Source organism: Equus przewalskii, chromosome 3, assembly GCF_037783145.1.
Source record: "Equus przewalskii isolate Varuska chromosome 3, EquPr2, whole genome shotgun sequence".
NCBI lineage: Eukaryota > Metazoa > Chordata > Mammalia > Perissodactyla > Equidae > Equus > Equus przewalskii.
This window is the reverse complement of record NC_091833.1, coordinates 103355070-103375280: the sequence shown is the minus strand read 5'-3', so window position 1 is coordinate 103375280 and position 20211 is coordinate 103355070. Positions and strand designations below refer to the sequence as shown.

At 37.9% G+C, this 20211-nt stretch overlaps 1 protein-coding gene across 8 annotated transcripts; it reads left to right on the top strand.

Moving 5' to 3' along the window:
* Positions 1-1024: 1024 nt before the first annotated feature.
* PACRGL (parkin coregulated like) lies at positions 1025-19939 on the top strand. Of its 8 annotated transcripts, none has more exons than XR_011538263.1 (10): positions 1204-1331; positions 5167-5234; positions 5340-5491; positions 8302-8369; positions 10033-10123; positions 11437-11571; positions 12057-12164; positions 13774-14057; positions 15815-15895; positions 19157-19939. XR_011538263.1 is itself a non-coding variant. In XM_070613081.1 (9 exons), exons 2-9 carry the CDS (start codon positions 5183-5185, stop codon positions 19211-19213), a joined length of 744 nt encoding a protein of 247 aa, XP_070469182.1. In that variant the 5' UTR covers positions 1025-1331; positions 5167-5182; the 3' UTR covers positions 19214-19939. The 8 variants fall into 8 exon arrangements, 5 of the variants coding, with proteins under 5 accessions (XP_070469182.1, XP_070469185.1, XP_070469181.1 ...); XR_011538262.1 differs by having other exon boundaries at positions 1244-1384; XR_011538265.1 differs by having other exon boundaries at positions 1259-1772.
* The last annotated feature ends 272 nt before the right edge of the window (positions 19940-20211 follow it).

Here is a 20211-nt window from a genome sequence, read left to right as displayed (position 1 = left end):
ACTCTTACACTCTAGGTAGAGGGGCTAAAAGGCCATCAGCTAGGTGTTGCTAAGTCTGCAATAGAGATGCTAGTTGTAAGTAAGGGGGCCAGGAGCTATAATAAAGCTTGAAAAATCTTAAAAATAAAGATTATAAGGTGAGAGTAGCTAAGAAATAGGATCTTTTCTTCTTTTTTTTTGTTAAAACATGACTTAAGCATGCATTGTGCTAGATCATGGGGATAGAAAAGCGATGGAGACAATTTCAGTCTAGAGGGAAAGATAGGTAAATACATTATAATGAATTTTAAACATTAAGGTTGACTTGTATGCAAGGTTCACAGAACATTAGAGAAATTAGATGTACGTAGAATTCATTTGTTCATTTCTTTAAAGAGTGTTTCCTGAGTCCCCACTACATTGTGCTGGAAGCTGGAGCAACAAAAAGAAAAAGGTACAGTCCTTGTCCTGAAGTAACACAGCTTAGGGAAGATGCTTCTGGGGTGGCAATTCAAATGTCAAGAATGGAGCTACAAGGGCAGGCACGGATTACACCGCCTGGCGTGTTCTGAAAATGCCAATTGTACAGTTTGCTATTACCTAAGCAAAAAGTTAAAGTTATGGGTTGACAAGAGGAGAGGAGGTTAGAAAGGAATGCAGTGGACAGGTCTGAAACGGCTTGGGGTTTTTACTTTGACGACTCAAATTGCTTTTGGTGGAATTGCAAGGCGACATGCACTTTCCTGCAGCATCACTTTTATTAAAATAATCTGGAGTACAAAAGCACACGCTTTTTATTATTAAAATGTGAATGCATTATGTAGTTGAATGCAATAGCATGTGAGTCAGTAAAATGTGACAGGAAGTGAAATTCCACAGCTAGGCAGGCGGATGGCTTTGGTTCTCTCTCCTGAAGACCCTGGGGCAGGAGTTCATGGTCCTCAGCTCTCAGAGGATCTAGGGCAAGACAGCTGGAGAACACTGAGTATTTTAAGCGTGCGAGTGAAGCGTTAAGACTTAAGAACACGGGATGGGGAGAGGCTGTGGCGCAGGAAACTAGGAGCCTGTGCTCTTCTCTGCTCCCGGACCTCTCATTCCGAAAAGACCCTCCACCAAGTGTCCCTTCGTCACCAGGAAGCGCCTCTAGCTCCGGAGCGGCCCTTTCAACTCGCGTCGCCTCGTTGCCAGGGAAACCCTCTTCCGCCCGGCGCTTCTGCGGCCTCCCCGCTATTGGCTTAGAGGACGCAGTGATCGTTTTACGTCACTGCACGGCGCCGCCAGATTCGGGCACCACGCGAAACCTCGTTAGTACCCGAGCCTCGGCGGCCCGTGGCGGGACCGGACGCTGTTGGGTGAGCAGGCGTCGGGTTGGCTGGTGTCCAGGTCTCGACGAGGGAGAGGCGCGGTAGGAACGGGTGCCCGGAGCCGTGGGCCGCGGGTGCGGGGATGCCACGTTGCCGCCCGCACTCTCTCAGACCGTCGGCTTCCTAGCTGGCCTGTTGCTAAGGCCGCCGGATTCCGTTGCTAGGGGTCCTGGGGATGCTGAGCACCAAGGACGCGCCGTTCCTTTCCTGGGGTCTGACTTTGGCTAGGAGTAGCCTTCGACGGCCTGAATTGAAACCGGCCGCCTTTCCCCTCACCCACCACAACCCCCTTTAAAGAAAAAAAAAAAACAAACCTCTGTTTTTCTCCACTTTTTTCCTCCACGCCCTCCTCATTTTCTAACTTTGACAACACCCTGGCCCTGAACTGGTCTTAGGTATTTGGAAATCTGTGGTGTTTGAAGGGGAGAGGTAAGAAAAATGGAAAGCAGATTTTAAAACCCTTAATATTGGCCCTTTAGATTTACTTTATGGTAAAAAGGAATTGAGATAGGCGGATATTAGGTTCTGTCGCTGTCCTTTGGTGTTTGAAGGAGCTTTAAAGATAGAACACTGTTTCTTTAGTAGGGTGCCTATTACACTTTTGCAGTTTGCAGACACCGGATTAGAGAGTAGGAAGAGACGCGGCCTCTGCCCCTGAGAATTTAGCGAGCGGTTTAGTGCAGTAGTCTCAAAGCTGAGTGTGGGAAGAAAGTACATATAGAGAAAGAAATAGGATATGTGAGCTGTCCAAAACAGTGAAAGGGAAGTATGTTTTCCTAGCATTGACACGGATGCCTAGAGCCCATTGTAGATGACCTAAGCAAACCTAAGGGAAAATGAGGGTTCCACAGTGGGGGGCCTTGCTTGGTTTGTTTGCTCTCTGATATTGTGACATATTTTAGGTGTTTGGGTAAGTGGATTTATGGATTCTAGTGTCTATTTAGAATCTTTGTATTATTTTGTAAAAGAATGTGGGGTGAACTTGATAATATTTATGACACAAAATAGTTCTTACCTTTTTCTCCCACTATCACCTGTTTATGCCACCCTTCACATGTTATTTAAAGAAAAAGCACTCAAAAACATAAGATGAGCATAAGATGAATTAAGCATTTTCTTTTACAAACAGCTCATGTTCCAGTTTTGTCGTCAGTGGTATGCCCCCAGGGGGATACTATTTTTAAAAATTGAGCACACTTAATGTGTAATAAGGTAAAGGGTGATACTTTTAGCAATAAGTGGAAAAGGAATTCTTTTGGAGAGAAGTCTCCTGATATAGGGTGTTTTGAAAGTGGACATAGAAATGTTTGCACCATTGTTTGTATGTGTGTGTGTGCGTTGATGTTGCTGAAAATTACATAAGTATATTACACTTAAAAATTGCCCTGTATACTTAAAAGCTTTGGTAGCTCAATTTTCTAGCGTGTGTAAAAGTTTTTCAAATGAGGAGTTTCAGTGGCTTTTTGAACTTATTCAAAATATAATGCAGTACCTTACAAGAACAACTTTTTTGACCTCAAGGAAGATAGAAATTTAGTTATTACTATGAAAACTTTTGCAGAATTGGTGAGTAGTGTTGAAAAGGGTCCATCATGATTTGATCTGGCCAACTATGCTCTTTTTATGTTTGTGGGTAGGCATCTTTGTGAAGCAACTCTTTTAGCTATGACAGCGATTATAATTTGCGATCAAAAGGAACTGAACTTAACTGGATCTTCAAATCGATGTAGCCCAAAATGTTAAACCAAATTTTTCAAAAAGAAGGAAATATATTTAGTTACCTTAACCCCACTATTATTAGTATACTAATACTAAAAAACACTTTGTACCATTATAAAGAAAATGGTAATAGCTAAAATTCATATAGCACATACTGTGTGCCAAGCACTTTTCTAAATGTTTTACGTATATTAACCTGTTAGTCTTCATCAACATTTACAGTAGTTACTGTAATTATCCCCAAATATAGAGTTGAGGAAATTGAGACAGAGATTTTCTTTTTCAAACAGAAACTTAGGTTGTATTGTTCCCCATCAGGAACTTCTTAAAATATAGACCAAGTACACTAGTAAATACTTGTTGAATAATCACTGAAGAGCAATATTAGGTTGACATATTTAAAGCCTGCCGTAACTTATTTTAGAATATTATCTGACAAATTTAATAAGCTATTAATTACCATGTTTCTATAAAAAGCCTAGAATGTGATGTGTGATATTGAGAAGTAAATCATCTGCTGGTAGTAAGATGAGAAAATTAAGTCAATGTATTAAATCAAGAAAATTGAAATTTAAAATTATTCTGTGTACAGAAAGAACCTTACATTTAGTTTATCTTTACAAGGTACTTTGATCTGGTCACATCATGATTGAAATATTTTTGGTCTGAATGCTATTACATGGAGCTTGTCCTCGTGATGATTTCTAATTTGCCAAGTAGGTTACAATCATCTCATGTGAGGAATCATTTAAGAAAGCATCAGTGTTTATCCTGAAGAAGAGGAAACTAAGGCGTGTGGAGTCAGTGTCCTCAAATACTTGAAAAGCTGTCATTTGGAAGTTGAAGAGGACTTCACCTGTGTTGCCTTAAGGGAAGATCGTACAGTGTAGTTGAGGGGTAGTGATATATATAATGATTAAAGTCTGAAAGTGGGAAACGCTCTAATGGAAGAATAACTGGATGTCATGTGAGTAGGGGAATGGAATAATCAAGTAGAAATAAGAAGAAGGAAGCAGTGCAGAAAAAGAGTGCTGCGGAAGTGTACCTTTGAGAAACAGACAATCAGGCAAGGCTGCATGGAACTTAGGAGTGGAGCTAGACCTAGACATACCACCAGGCACTGGGTATGTGAGTCTGCGTGTGTGTGGTGGAGGATTCCGTGGTAGAGATATAAGTTTAGAAATTTGTTGGATTAGGCAGGAAATCATGAGCTGTGAACTAGAGCCCTGGCATTAGCAGAAAAGAGGGAATTGTGGGAGAGGAAGAAGTGAAGCACCATTTGCTGGGTGAGCAACTTATTATCTTATTTACTCCTCAGTAACAGCCTTGATAGGCTTGTATTATCTCCTCCTTTTAATAGGTCAGGGAATCAAGGCTTAGGGAGATTAAATTATCTGCCTAAATTCATAAACCTGGTATTTGGTAGAGATGAGATACAGACCCAGATGTGAGCCCACAGCTCCGTCTCCCTCATCACACCATATTGATCGCATCTCTAGGATTGAGTGTAGGAAGCGAAGGAAAAGGAGACAACAGTGGTCCTAAAGTTTTTAGCCTGAAGGACCAGAAAACTGGTGATATCTTGAATTAACAAGGGCTTCATAACTTCGGTGTGATAACCTCACTTACGGTTATATTCAGTTTAAGGAGCTTGTGGTCCATTGAGTTGGGGAGTTTGTTGTCAGTGAAAAAGTAGGGCTTGAGATGCAACCGTTAGCATTTGGAACTTTGAAAATATAAAGGTCAGGAAAGATGGAGATCATAGGGGATGTGCCAACCACTCCTTTCAGGAATCTAGTTCATGTTTGCTGAATATAGCCAGAGGATTGCAAATTGAGTTTCTAAAAGTATATTTTGACAGTTTGAATGGAAGAAAAATGTTTATTTTTATACATCTTATTTCCTAACGGATGGTTTTTAATTTGCTGTTATTGATATTATTGAAGTTGGGATAATTTTATATTTTCTCGTTGGTCTTTCAGGTATTTTGCTCCATACCCTACCTTATTTATGTGTCTTTTACTGTATTTATTCTGTTTTGGTCTTTATGTTGTTAATGAATCCCCTGCCCACAAAATTTTGAAATTGTTTCTTTTAACAACAGGAGTAAAAGGGAAGCAATGCAGAAATCAGAGTGCCATGGAGGTGTACAGTTGAGAAACAGAGTGACAGGTACAGACATTGCTTTTTAAATGAAAAGGTGAATTTTGTTAATGATGCATTCTGTTATACAGATGTATGGCTTTTATCTCTCTGTTGATGTTCTGTTTTTTACAGGTAACTGTGATCAAAGGATATCATCAAGCACACAAATAAAAAATAGGACTACAGTTCAACGAAGCAAATCTTCATCATCAACCAGTTCACCAGAGTCTACAAGAAAACATCCTCGACCGAGTGATAAACTTAACCCTAAAACAATTAACCCGGTGGGTACAAAAGAGATTCCTGACTCAGTGGATTTTTCACAGTAATATGCATTTAGTACGCTATTGAACCATCCTGGGTGCTATCCTAAGTTTCTTTTGTTGGTTAGTTTTAATCTAGCGATGAAGGGCATAGGCAATCATGATGAAGAATGGACATAGTGATGTGCATGTGAGAGTGAGTGTGGAAATGAGAATGTGTAAAGGAGAGATTAACCAGTTTTGGTATATCCTGTCACATAAACAAGTGAATATGGTAGAGTATAAAATAAATTGCATATCAGCTTTATTTCTTATTTACTCTGGTTATTTGACTTCCTAATGTCAATGAATAAACTTGTATTCAATTGCCATAGGATGAATTACATGCTTCCACAGTTGCATAAAGGTCTCTTGATGATCTGGAAATGAGCTCCACCAGAAATCCTAACTGTAGCAGTAACCTCCTTTTGCCTTCTCACAGCAGTTTAATCAGATTTAACAAACATGAGATTTATGCTCGTAAAGGTGCATAATTGTAAGGATGTAGATCAGTGAATTATCCAAAAGTGAACACACCTTTGCAACAACACCTCATGGTGTCTGGTGCAGCCTTGTGTGGGCTCAGAGGGTACTGGTTTCAGCCTTTAAAGGGGACTACAAGAGTGGCTGAGACACTGATTTTGATGGCAGGTAAAATGTGACAGATACTTAATCAAGGAGACAATAAACTGAGGGTAGAAGGATATTGTCTGAGTTTATAAAAGAAAAATGAAAAACAGTTTGAATATCTCTATTCCTTTGCTTTTTTTCTGTAATCTACGCAGTGTCGAGGAAATGGAATCCCTGAGGATGCCTTGATGTCTTCTTGCCACTGCTTCCTTTTCCTGTTCTAGTTGAGGGGGTTGATGGTGACAGTTCAATTCTCTTCCTCTCTTTAAAGAAAAACTTTTAAAAGTAATAATATTTAGTGGCCATAGTCGTAAATTATTAAAAATTTAGGAAGGTTTTGGAGAATAATTTAATAATTTGGCCTGAAAATAGAGTACATTAGAAAAGATCGTGTCTAAAATATGTAAAAGCTGCCAATCCAAAACAAAGTCAGGATAGTGGTTAGCTTTGGGAAGAAGGTAAGTTGGAGAGTTGTTACACAGCTGTGTTCAATTTTTGAGAATTCAGTGAACTGTGCACTTCCAATTCATGCACTTTAATATGTATAAATTTCAAGTATTTCACTTGAATCAAAAAGTTTTTTAATTGCTAACTCCATGTGGTAGTGTATATTTAATAATGATTGTTTTACAGTTGAAATATGGTCTGTGGTAATATTGTTTAAAATTGAAGGAACAGCAGTTTTGTTCGCACTAATGGAATTCTGGTAAAAACTTATCAAATGAATCTATTTGTAGAAAAAAATTTTGATTCTGTGAGACCTGGAAGATGAAACGATGGTTATCGGTAAAATGAATTAGAAAGAAAAGGAAAAGAATTGCTTAGAATTTCAATCAGAAATTTTGTTTTGGTTTTGGGAATTTAGAGATTATTTATGTGGCCTGTAGGTCCAAAAGTAAGATCATTTGTTAGTAAGTGGTAGAACTAAAAAAAGTCTTTGTAGCCCTGATTTGTCTTAATTTTTTCCCCCAATGTAAACAACATTTTTTCAATTAATTTCCTTATCTGATACAGTTATTACTTGAAAACAACTTTAAGAACATCTTTTTCTTAGCAGGAATTATAACTAGATGAATAAAACATTATTATTACTGTGAATTACCACGCAGAATGTGGATTGAGCTTTCTAAATGAATCTTTTATTTTAATGAATTTCATCTATGTATTTTTACTCAAAACATATGTATTTTTCCAAAGGAAAAAGGACTAATTCTAAATTTACACTCTTAAGTATATTTTTAAATTACTGCATGTAATTAAAAACATTTTTTTAGCTAGTTATATCTGTAAAATAGGTTAGTAAGTTTATATTTTGTCATTTAGACAACTCTGTTTCATTTGGCTATTTTCAAAGTACCATGAGGTGAAATATTTACTTTTTATGCCTAAATCCTCTTTAAGTTTATGGTCAGTTTTATTGAATTATGTATATTGTGATTGTTGAACTGTTGTTATTGATTACCTCTTAAATCCTCTGTGAGAGTAGATACAGAATTTATCTATTCTTAAGATAATGATGTATAGCAAAACTGAAGCTTATAAAGTTATATTATCGAAGCAGACACATCCAGGCATATGTTTGTGAGAGTTTAGCTCCATTTTCAACTCTATCACCCTTGCCCAACCTAAGCCTTTGATTTTTATAGAAGCATAGAGCCACTTTGGAGAACTTAGAGGTTCTCTGACCATCTAGCCCATCCATATTTGGCTTGAGAACAAGTAGGAAATGTGCTGGGAGGCTGAAAACAAAGATGCTTTCTCTATACTTAATACCTCGCCTCCATTTAGCCCTCACCTTGAATGGTCACAATGGGGAAGGGGGTGTCAAGATGTATTATCTTTATTATATTTATTTATGTTTAACAATATTTATTAAATTATATTTATTATATGTATGTATGGTTTCAGCTACCTTCAAGCCTTCTGAAACAAGTTAGAGGTAAAGGGAAATGCACAAATGTAGTTGTGCTTTTGGTACTGACAGGATTGATGGTTTTTCTCAGTCATGTTGCTGAGTAGAATGATGCCCTTGATACTAACATGGTGGTTTGAAAGTCAGGGCGTGCATTTGCCTCTGACCTCAGCGAGATCAAAATTCATTAACTATCACAATGTGGAGGTGATAGTAATATTTATTGTATTCTTGTCATTTTTTATTTCAGTTTGGTGAACAGTCACGAACTCCTTCCGCGTTTGCAGCTATTTACTCTAAAGGAGGTATTCCTTGCAGGTAAAATCAATACAACTTATAACTGACCGTATTATTCAAAATAGTTGAGTAAAATCAATACAGTGTTCAGTTTAAATGTATTGGAAGTTTTATTTACTAGGGAGGTTGAAATAAAGGTGACTTATTCACACTTCGGCTCTTGGATTGGTATAGATCCTGGGACATTATTGAAGAAAATCCTTTTAATTTCAAAATAGAGTTAGCAATAGATCTGCGGTAAATCACCAAATGACTTAAGAAACTGAATGAACCAGTTTCTAAAACAATTTAAGCATTCACAAGCTTGGGCAAGTTGCAAATAAATAATCTTATTTTGTTTATAAACTGAAAGTTGACAATTTAATGAAATTCTTTCATTAGTTTTGAAATTATATTTATTGAAATTATACTGTATTTCTTAATGAGTACATATGACTGTTTTTTCTCACCTTTGGTATAATTCTTACAAACTTTCTGGACAGACATCATAGCTATTTTAAAGAATATAGTATAGGTTACGAAGAAAGTGTTATTATTTTAAGATTTTACTATGAAGAGACATGTATTTCTTCTAAGTATATCCAGTCTTAGCCTGCTCTAGATGATAGAAATTTCATTTTCATCGTGTAAAGCATAATCACAACATTCTTTTTATTGTTCTTGTTGTTCTAAAATTCAAGAAATGTAGATTTTAGTGGTATTTTCAGATTAGAAGGATTTGAAGGACTGTAAGTGAAAAATAAGCTCAAGAATCATTCTTCAATTTATTGTTATTGTTTCATACTTACATGCTGAATTGAAACTATTTTAAGGCTCTTACATCCCTTCCCCACTCTGAGAAATTTATTGTTGCTAAAATTGTGAGAAATAGTGTCACCCAGGCCTCTTGCTATTATGAAAATAACACTGGAGAAGGAGTCAAGAAGTTGAGAGAACATTACAAAAGGGTTGTGAAGAAAGGTTTGGAGATGATAAATAAGTCCACTGTCGTGATTGTCGTGATGGTTCAGTGGATATTTTCGTGCATCAGCACTTAACACATTGCATACTTTAAATATGTACAGCTTATTGCATGTCACTTATGCCTCAATAAAGGCTGTTTAAAAAAAAGGCAGCAGCAGCAGTGGCTCTAGTTCGAAGGGCTGCCTCTGTGTTACTCTGCATGGGCCACTGCCCCTTCCCGGCCTCAGCCTCCTTCTCTTTAACAGGATCAAACCTGGCTTGCCTTCAGATCGTTAGTGTTAGGGTTAAATGATCTATGTCTGAAAAGCAATGTTCCATATAAAAGAAATTATTATTTCTACTTATCACATTTTGTTTGCCTTTTTCATTTTCTGTACGTTACGTTTTGTTATAATTATGACTGAAACATAGCAAGTGAACCATTTGCATTAAGACTCACACATGGCAACATGCTTGAGCTGCAGAAGTGTAGGTTTAACAAATGTGGGGTTGTTTAGTTTTGCCACCAAACAATTTTGCTGAAAGAGTAGGAATTTGCAGGATTATGGACATTGCTTTATAAGGTGCCTTTGTAATATGTTTTAAATTCATGGTATTCCTACGTGTTACAAAATAATTCTAATATAGTTATGTTCTAGAAAGAATATGTATGTGTCAGACAATCACTGTTCAGTATATAATTACATTGTCCTAGCTACATTCACTAACTTTTATATTTTAGGTTGGTCCATGGTTCAGTAAAACACAGATTACAGTGGGAGTGTCCTCCTGAAAATCTTCCATTTGATCCTCTTCTTATTACTTTAGCTGAGGTAAATATACCATTTTGTAGATGAATCAAAACTACACTATTGATACTTTGAGAACATAGTCCAGCTGCTCACAGGGTAGGGGGAGTGCTGTAATTTGGGGAGTCCCCAAAGGGGCTCTGAGTTTAGTGTAGATCACATAAAGTCAGTCCTTCATGTACCTGTTTACCAGGCACCAATGCTTTTATTTCTGTACTGGCTAGATCTTTAGCCTTCCCTCCACTTGTTTAATAATGAGGAAGTACGACAGAACAACCACTATTGCAATGCACGTCACCTCCTAACCTGAGCTTCCTCGTCTCTGAAATGAACAGGCTAGGAGTACTAGGGGTACTCCTAAGACGATAGAACCCGTGTTCCAAACTGGTGCCAGGTGCTGGCAGCATAGTTTTCAAAAGCATGATTGCATAGAGGAGAGGAAGTGTTTGGTCACTATTTGGAAACATAGTTTGGTCTAAAGGACGAATTGGTTTAAAATTAATATTTTTAGATATGACTTTGCAGCTGGTTTTACTGAGGGAATATTGCTATTGCTTTCTTAAAATTTGTTTTATCTTTTTGAAAAAGGTGACTGTTTTGCCCTGACTCAAAGTGATCAATTAAATCAAGAGTACTATCTAATTGTTTCTAATGCATTTAGGGTGAAAGGCATAGTGAGAAAACATCTACAGAGGTTTTTTTCATATTTTTATTTCACATTCCAATGTTAGAAATGATATTTAAAATCTTACAGTGCTTTTTGAACAGAATGCAAGATTTGTTTTCTGAATATCTTATTATTTAAATGTGAAGGAAATATAATATTTTAGAAACTCAGTAAACAAGTTGTAAAATCACCATAAAGCTGGGGGGAGTCCAATAATTTTGCATTCATAAAGTGATTTTTATTCATAAACATACATTTTAGACTAGTGCATTATGCTTTCAGGCAGTGTTTGGGAGTTTACAAATTGTGTTTAGCATCCTAGTGAGTTTTTCTTTTTCTCTCTTTCTTTTCATTTACCTTCCCTCTCCCTCCTTCCCTCCTCCTTCTCTCTTTCTTCTTTCCTTTTCTTTTTTCTTTATATCCTTTATCTTTCCTTTCCTTCAGTTCTTTACTGTTTTTCTTTTTGTTTTCCCATCCGTCCTCTCTCATATATATCTTTTGTTCCACAATTTCTCAGTTTAAATGAAATTGCAATTACTGAAATTATATTTCATAAACAGGAAAACAATAATAGCAAAACTCGATTTTCACTAAGCCTGTAAGGATTCCTTTTTTTGTTCTTAGCATAACTAAATGGGTAGTAAATCGTGTGTTTTTTGGTCTTTGGCAGGGTCTGAGAGAGACTAAACATCCATACACCTTCGTGTCAAAGGAAGGTTTTAGAGAATTGCTTTTGGTCCAAGGTGCTGCTGACAAAGCTGTGCCTTTGCTTCCTAGACTGATTCCTGTGCTAAAGGCAGCTCTGGTATGTCCTGTATTCCTTTGGACTTTCTCTGGTATATCTAGAATGTTTTATGTCTTTCTTTTCCTCCAAATTATATGCAAATTAGTCCTTTACCTGTGATTTTGATGTGAGCGCAGAATTAGGCCACTGTTAGTCAGAGCCAGATGATTACTTACTTGAAGACATCTTTAGAGGATGTACTAAAGGTAAAAAGGAACATTTTAAGTAATTAGAGAAAGTAATGAACCTCAAATCAGTCTTTCTGCATGCTGTGATATATTTTAGTTAATGTTTTAGTGAAACTGGAAATTTACTTTTTGCTTCTAGATGTCCTGCATTAAAGGTTATTTTTTAAATTCTGGATTTGGTTGATTTTCTTCTAACTTTGAATGTTCAATCCTACTTTTTCTTCACTTGCTTGCCCTTTCTCCTAATCATCCTTCTTCTGGTTTTTTCCCCTCTTCCCCTCCCTGCCCCTATACCCCTAACCAACCAACGCCCTACAGGCCCATTCGGATGATGAAGTGTTTGAAAGAGGATTGAATGCTCTGGTGCAGTTAAGTGTTGTTGTTGGTCCTTCTCTAAATGACCATCTGAAACACCTGCTCACAAGTGTAAGTACTGAAAAGATTAGAGTGTGATTGTTTGTATGTGTTATGTAGTATCTGTATCTCTTCATGATTTAATGGCTTCAAATTAATCATTAAAATGATTTAAAACCTTAAAGAAAATATCATCATCCCCAAAACCAAAAAATATAGAGATCAGACCTAGTAGTTCATAAAATATTTTACTAAGGGACAGTATTGTCTTTCATTTTTTTTAATGGAAAGCACCTACTTGAGCAGAATTTATGGTTGTAATAAAAAGTAACCAAAAGTTGAATGTCGAATGGGCAAAACTTAATGAACAGTATAATGGTATCATGCCCATGTTGATTAGCTGTGAATTATAAGCACAAGTTAGACCCCTCTTGTGTAATTGTATATTGCCACAGCCATGTTTTTCATCTTTTTCTTTGTAAGTTTTTTAGTGAGTCCATCAAGAGCCTTAAGGACGAGACTTTTTTCTGATATATGTAGTTTAATTCTTATCACAGATATACACTGGGACACCATGCAGTTCAGGAGATGCCCAAGACCACCCTTAGGTTTACTAATTTGCTGAAAGGACTCACAGGACTCAGGAGAGCTGTTATTCACTGTTACAGGTTATTACAGTGAAAGGATACGGATTAAAATCAGCAAAAGGAAGAGGTGCATAGAGCATTGGGTCCAGAAGAAACCAAATGTGGAGCTTCCACTTGTCCTCCTCCAGTGGAGTAGTGGGGGCAGTGCTTGCTTTTTCCAGCGATGATGTGTGGCAGCATGCATGGAGCATTGCCAACTAGGGAAGCTCACCCAAGCCTTGGTGTCTGGAGTACTTATTGGGAGTTTGTCACTCAGGCATATCTGCCTGCCAGTGTGGTTGACCTTAGTCTCCAGCCTCTCTAGAAGTCCAGGGATACTCTGTGGCCCAAGGCCCCCACCATAAATCGCATTGTTAACATAGATTATCTGCTGTAGCCCAAGGCCCCCAGGTAAACAAAGTCACTCTTATCTGGCAGGATATTCCAAGGGCTTAAAGGTTTCCATCCAGGAGCCAGGGGCGAGGGCCAGACCTTTCTTTAGGCAACGTTAATCCTTTCCTGTGGAAACTAATATAAAGATTAAAGTCCTGGCTGGAAATAACCCACAGCTGGGATATCTCTGCATGCATCCTTCTGTAGTTCAGAGCTGAAGCATGTATTTTGATCAGAGTTCCACTGTTTTCTCTTGGACCTATCCACCTAAGAGATCTTAGAACTGTATTTTTAACTTCTTACTCTGCAGAGAAACTAATAAACCCCAGGAACCACCTGGCTAAGCCAATAGAAAGTAGAGGTGATAGTGAATCTATTACGATTGCTGTGCTGAGATTAGGAATCGTGGAAGATGAATTCCCCCCAGGTGTCTGATGGGGAGAAGACATAGTGAGAATAGACTCTCAAACCTTGACATGTGGGAAGTCTTAGGACAGAAGGAAGAGAATCCTGGCAGATACTTGCTTATGATCTTCAGGTCAGTGGGTTGTAGCTGACTACAGGAATTTCGCACTAATGTATAAAATGACTCATTTTAGATTGATTGCTTCAGTCAAACACTCAACAGTTTAAGATAAATCTGTTAACCCATTTTGTGCCAGGTGTTATGCGAGGCACTGGGAACATAATGCTGAACAGAAACACATATGCCCTCTGCCCTTGTGGAGATTGGTTTTTGTTTTTGGGAGAAACAAGTAGCAAAGACATCCACTGAGAAAGTTCGGATGACGTGAAGTGCAAGTGATATATAGAGAAAAGGAGTCACACTGGATCCTTCCCCAAACTCGAAGTTGAGTAAGGACCAGAACCTTTGCTTCCCAAACAGCCTCCCAGTCCCACCCACCATGGCAGAGAGGGGAAGTCAGATTAACGACTAAACTACTATGTGAGTCGTCGTTTTTTTTTTAACCTTTCTGGGTCAGTGGCATTAATCTTTGCTCGCTCACAGTCTTCCCCAGAGCTCTGCTTTTCCTAAGACAGGACTGACTGAAAGGCCTTTCTCCTTCCAGGGGTGTCAACCGTTTGGGAAGACCTAGATACCGCACTGGCCTTCGGATCCCAGTGGTATCCATAGAGGAGAGAGCCTTGGAAATAGGCCCCCTGGGGATTAGGTCTTGGTCTGTTAGTTACACATCCTGAGACAAAAGGCACCCTTGAGGATCCACTGAGGTGCCATAGTGCTCCCTGCGTACCTCACTTACCTTACTTGAGCCAGAAAGGCTCCATTTTCATCTGTTTGATAGACTTCTTCATTAGATGTTTATTTGAAGAAAGAGTTCCTCTTCTAGAAAATGAATTTCAAAACCAGTTACTGAGACTGTATACAGCTCATTTTCTTCATTTGTAAAATAAGTCATATCCTCTCTGAGCCTTAGCTCTAAGAGACCATCCGCTGACCCCAGGGCAGTGATCCTCAAACCCTAAAGAGGAAAGAAATACCTGGGAATCTTGCTAAACATGCAGAGCCCGGGCCTTTGCCCTGAGATTCTGCCTGAGTAAGTATGCGCTGGGACCCAAGAATCTGTGCTCTTTCAGTGAGTATGTCAGGTGATTCTGAAGGTGGTGCTTCATGGGTCTGCCTGTAAACCCCTGCTCCAGGATAACACGGTCTGAAGACAGCAAACCTATGATCTGTAAGAAGCACTTTTTCTTGTCCATCCCCAGGGCATTGATAAGCCCTGCCTGCTCCCTCTTTAGAGTTGCTTTTCTCATATTTTTATCCTTCTGGGAGCCTCTTCTGATCTTCCCTAACTTTCCATGACCAGACTGAAGGGACCTGCTGCTCAGTGCTCAGTGGTGTGTAGTACTCCTGGGTTATCTCCATATCTGAGAAGAGGAAGAACCAGAAACCAACTCTAGGACAGGGCCTTGTAAGCATTTGATCCATGACTGAATTCTTGCCTGGGCTTCACTTATCTTCGCAGCAAGTAGAGCCCTGAGCGAGTCCTGCTGTAGGCTGAAGTGTTAGGTCTGTGGGTGAGTAATGCAGACATTTGGTGGGGGCGCTGGTTACAGTTTGTCCTCGATGACGTGGTGTTTCCCTCCTGGCTCCCCTGATTCAATTCCACTCACTCTGTGCTCTCTCCCTGTTCAGTCAGAGTTCCACCTACACAACTGAGGCCCATTTAGGACATTCCTAGGGACAGGTGGTCACGTGCTTTCTCGTTTGATTCCTCTGCCTGTCACTGTTACTGAATTATTCATGTCAGTGCTCTCTTCTTTGTTGTCTCTTCTTTTTTTTACTATAGGAAACACATGTGTTTTAGAGGCTTAGATTCCCGTCATAGTCCTCCAGGTGCTCTTACAAATTGCAAAATGGGAAAGTATGCAATTTCGTAGGAAGCTTATTCTGGATGCCATACTGTAGCAGATTTTGTACAATTGGTATTATCTGAAATAACGTAAATTCATTTTTTTAAATAAATATAGTGGTGTCTATTATATATAAATTTCAATGAGGTATTTCCTAAAAGAAGCCTTGAAATCTAAAACAAGTTAATCATGTTCATGGATGTAGTATACCGTAAAGACCGAATGGCATCATTTCTATTTAACCTATTTTTTACTGAAGTTTTACTTATGCTTGTGGTGAATATAGTTACTTTTCCAAATTATTTCATTCCCCCAATCTTATTTTAAAAGCTTTCCAAGAGACTAAGGGACAAGAAATTCAAAGAGCCAATCACCAGTGCTTTACAGAAGCTAGAGCAGCATGGCGGAAGTGTAAGTAGAACCTTATTCGTTAAGTCATTTTTTCCTACGTTTAGTCATATTATAGAATTGACTGTATAACATATAAGCTCATTTCAGCCACAGGTAACCATGTGGAGCTGATGCTATTATTTTCATTTTAGAGCTCAGAGTTTCTGTCTTTCCTACATCGTGGAATTTTTAAGCCCTGGGATTCAGGTTCAGCTTGTGTAGATAGCAGGCCTGCACACTTTCATTGTGCTTACTGTATGGCACTCCATGTGGGACAGCTTTACAGGTTTTTTTCTTTATTTTTGATGTTTTTGCTTTGACCATGGAAAGTTGGGAAAACAAAAGATTAACGTAGAGAGCTCATTGAAGAAAAGGTACTTTTTTCTCTCTTATTTGCTTATCTTTTGTGCCTAAAAAAGTTATAATTTGTTCATAATCAAAGATTGAAGTGAAGTTTCCAGATGGCTGCAATATTATTTCTGGAAGCATATGTGTGCTGAACCATGCACACTCATGCATACACAGAGGAATGATTCAGTTGATTATTCTAACTTGCAAAAATGTGCAAGAAGAATGTCCAAAACGGTGCAAGAATGTGGGGGATTTCATTACTACCTGTGTGGTGTAGGGGATTGGAATTGGCCACCCCAAGATATGTCTCTTTGGCATGAGGATTATTTTGGGCTGGTTACTGTTAAAAACTGTAGACATGAGAGAAACCCTGAAAAGTAGAAGTTACCCTTTGTTAAGAGACATTTGCATTTGTAAAGGAAATCTCCATCTGTAAAGGTGTCTCCCTCTCTGTACCAGGAGGAAGGGAAAATGACCTTATCTCTAGAAGCTCTTATCAATTCGGAAGGCAATGATTTAAATCTGCATAATAACCTTACTCTTGTTTACTGTGCTTTTCTGCTAACCTTCCATAACTGACTCTTCCCACCCCCAACATCCTCCTTTGTCTTTAGCTGAGGATGGTGTTTAAGGTGAGGGCTCCTGCCATTTTGGTGAGTTGCTCAGTTTTCCTGGGTCTCTCCCATGTATACATGTTATAAAGCTTTGTTTAATTTTCTCCTGTTATTCTCTCTCATGTCAATTTAATTTGTTGTCCGGCCAGAAGGACCCAGAGCGGGTAGAGAAAATGTCTTCCTCTCCTACAGTGGTGTCAAATAACTAGGTTAACTGAATCTTCATCATTTGAAAGAAGTGTTGAGACGATTTAGTCTTGGAAGTAGCTCCATAAAACAGAGAGCCCATCTTCTTTTGATCCTGTCTTGTCTGGAGATTACATTGAATCAGATCTTTATGATAGAGTTGGATGTGATTATCTGAACATTGCAGAACTTAGTTTCATTCTAGGTGCTTTCTAAAGCAATTAATAATAATATTTGTGTTTTTTTTAAAGATTTTATTTTTCCTTTTTCTCCCCAAATCGCCCCAGTAGACAGTTGTATATATTTTAGTTGTGGGTCCTTCCAGTTGTGGCAAGTGGGACGCCACCTCAGCATGGCTTGACGAGCGAGCGATGCCATGTCTGTGCCTAGGATCCGAACTGGTGAAACCCTGGGCCACTGAAGTAGAGTGTGTGAACTTAAACACTCGGCCACTGGGCCGGCCCCTAAAGCAATTAATTATAAAGAAAATCTGTGTGATTGCATACAGTTTTAAAATGGCAGATATTTTAGTTTAAACTTTGCCTAAATTAGCTAATTTGACCAATTTCAATGACTTTTTAAATTTATTATATTCTTTCTATGATGCATGCCTAGAATAAAGTTTATGAGAGGAAGTCAGTCCCTAGGCTCCTATAGAATGGATTTCTTTGTTGTGTCCTAGGCAGAGATTAGCATTCAGACACCTGTTGAGATGTACAAAACCATCCCCTAGCCATAGCCAATCCAGTGTCCCTCCTCAGCAGAAACGGGATTCTTCTTGCTTGGAAATGTACTTGCTGTTCTGAGAACTGGAATGCAAAATGAATTTGCCTTTTCCTCCCTTGTGAAATGCAAGTAAACAGACGCTAAATAATGGAGGCACAGCTTTTCAATCTGAAGCTCTCCCCAGGTGGTTTTCACACATCCTGTGGGCTGGTATGATGAAGAGGGCAAGTAGAAAGGGGAGGCTGAGCATGTTAGATTTCATGGATATGTGTGGGGGAGGGGATAGTTTGCACATAAATAAAGTTCAGAAATAGTAGATGAAGATTTGGAGGGTGAAGTTGACCACTCCAAGGTCCCAGAGATGGCTAGCAAGGGAATTCCTCTTATTGCCACTCAATCTCATTAGTTTTGAATCATGCTAATACAGAATAAAATAAGATTTCGAAGTTATAAGGGTTGTTACATATTGTTTCTTCCTTCAGACTTTTTCTCTTTTTTGTTCTCTCCTTCTAATATTATATAATATTTTAATAATAATTGATGTAATTGTAATAGAAAATTGCAATTCCATATCAACAACTTTCCCTCGGTTTAATTATTACTGTGCTTGCTTTTGGTATTTTGTAATCCTTCATGAAATTAATGAATATTCCTCTGTCCCTTCTAAAAATTTAAACATTCTTTTTCTTTAAATGTTAGAAATGAGTCTTTAAAAGAAGATTCTTCTCAATATTGCATTTTCTCGTTTCTTAGGACTTACAGATATCACAATGATGGAATGACTCAACTTCTGGGGAAACAAAAATAACAGTTACAGACAGTCACAGTGTCATTTTCTTGTAACTCATCGGTTACTATCTGCCTTAAATTGAAGTTGGTTCATTCTTAGCCTGATTTAATTTTCTTTCTAAGTGATACACACATTTGTCTTAGGAAGGTACATACTTCCACACACCCCATCTTTGTTGAGCGCTTGGGAACTTGTTACGTGCCAGATACTCTGATGAGTGCTTTTAGACATTAAACTCGTTTAATCCTCACTGCAGTCCTCAGAGGTAGATTTTGTTGTTATCTCCCTTTAAAGATCTAGTAACTGGGGTGCAGAGAAGTAATTCGCCCCAGATTTGACAGTGAAGTCACTGGCAGAAGCTAGGTTCAAATACCAGTAGTCTGGTTCCTAACTACTTCTCTAGTTAAATTTTTTAAAAAAACAATAAGAGACAACCTATATTTTATTTAACACAGAAAAAAATTCCACTTCTCATTCCATTGTTCTGCTCTCATCCCATTTTATTTGTTTCTTTTGAGTTTTGGACACTTTTTTAGGCTCTTCTCTGTGAATGTAATACCTAAGAGGGGAACCCTGCATGATACTAATGAGGCTCAATTTTTTTTCTCTTGACAGGGAAGCCTTATCATCATCAAAGCTAAAATTCCAACATACTGCTCCATATGCTGTTGAAAAAGAGGCCAGCAAAAATCTTCTTACTGCCTGGTGACAGATGTTAAACGCTGACCATGGGGACCTGTGGAACCTTTTCAGATTCACTTCAGTTTATTCTTTTGTAAATCACAGCCACCATTCATTATTTACTAATTTAAGATAAGTATACACAATTCCACTAAATCATAGTAAAAGTTATTCTTCAACAAAAAAGAATGGTTAATGATGGAAAGCTATTAAAAAAAGTTCTACAATAGTACAATTTTGTTGGGTTTATTTTTCATATTTTTGTGCTTTGTGTGAACAACCATTATTGGGTTTATAGTAGATGTGTTTGTATTTTCTAGTGCCTTTTATTTATAATATCCCTTTTGCAATCAGTTTATAGCTATACTTATTTTGAGATATTTTGCCATTTCTTGGGTTTTTTATTCATCAAGGCTATGGAAATTTAAATTAGTGGACAAACATTTGTGAATTCACTATTAATTATTGTTTGTAAATATGTATTTTATAATATAGAATGCTTGGGACAATTTCTTTCCAGAGTATTCTAGTTTAAGAATTTTTTTTAATGTGTAAATTCTCTTTTAAGTATGTTGTTTATTACAACTCATTAAAACTACCTAAACTTTAGGTGTTAATTGTATTAAAGTAAATGTTATTTTTGTATTTCATAATCTGAAAATACTGAAAATATTTGGTACATGAAGATATTCAGAAATTAAAATCTTAAAACTCTTATGTATTCGGTGGTTTTGTTGTGCTGCTTGTGTTTTAACAATTAATTCAATTTAAAAAGCCTTTAAAACATAATTTACAGGCATAGTTCTGAGTGTTGTCATAGTAGAAGCTGACTCTGGATCATTTTACAAGAGAAACGGATAGAGGAAGAAAAATAAAGCAAGAATAAGACCTTCCATCTTAAGGCAAGAAGAGAGTCCACAGGGACTTGAGGAGCCACACCAAATCCAAAGCAGACTGGGACTTTTGAAGGGAGGGAAATGAGGGTCACT

Excerpts from the sequence above, each read along its gene's own strand:
- PACRGL (XM_070613081.1), top strand. The coding sequence starts at position 5,183 with ATGCAGAAATCAGAGTGCCATGGAGGTGTACAGTTGAGAAACAGAGTG. Across the intron at positions 8,370-10,032 it reads AAAGGAGGTATTCCTTGCAG|GTTGGTCCATGGTTCAGTAA; the intron begins GTAAAATCAATA and ends TTTATATTTTAG. Across the intron at positions 10,124-11,436 it reads TTCTTATTACTTTAGCTGAG|GGTCTGAGAGAGACTAAACA; the intron begins GTAAATATACCA and ends GGTCTTTGGCAG.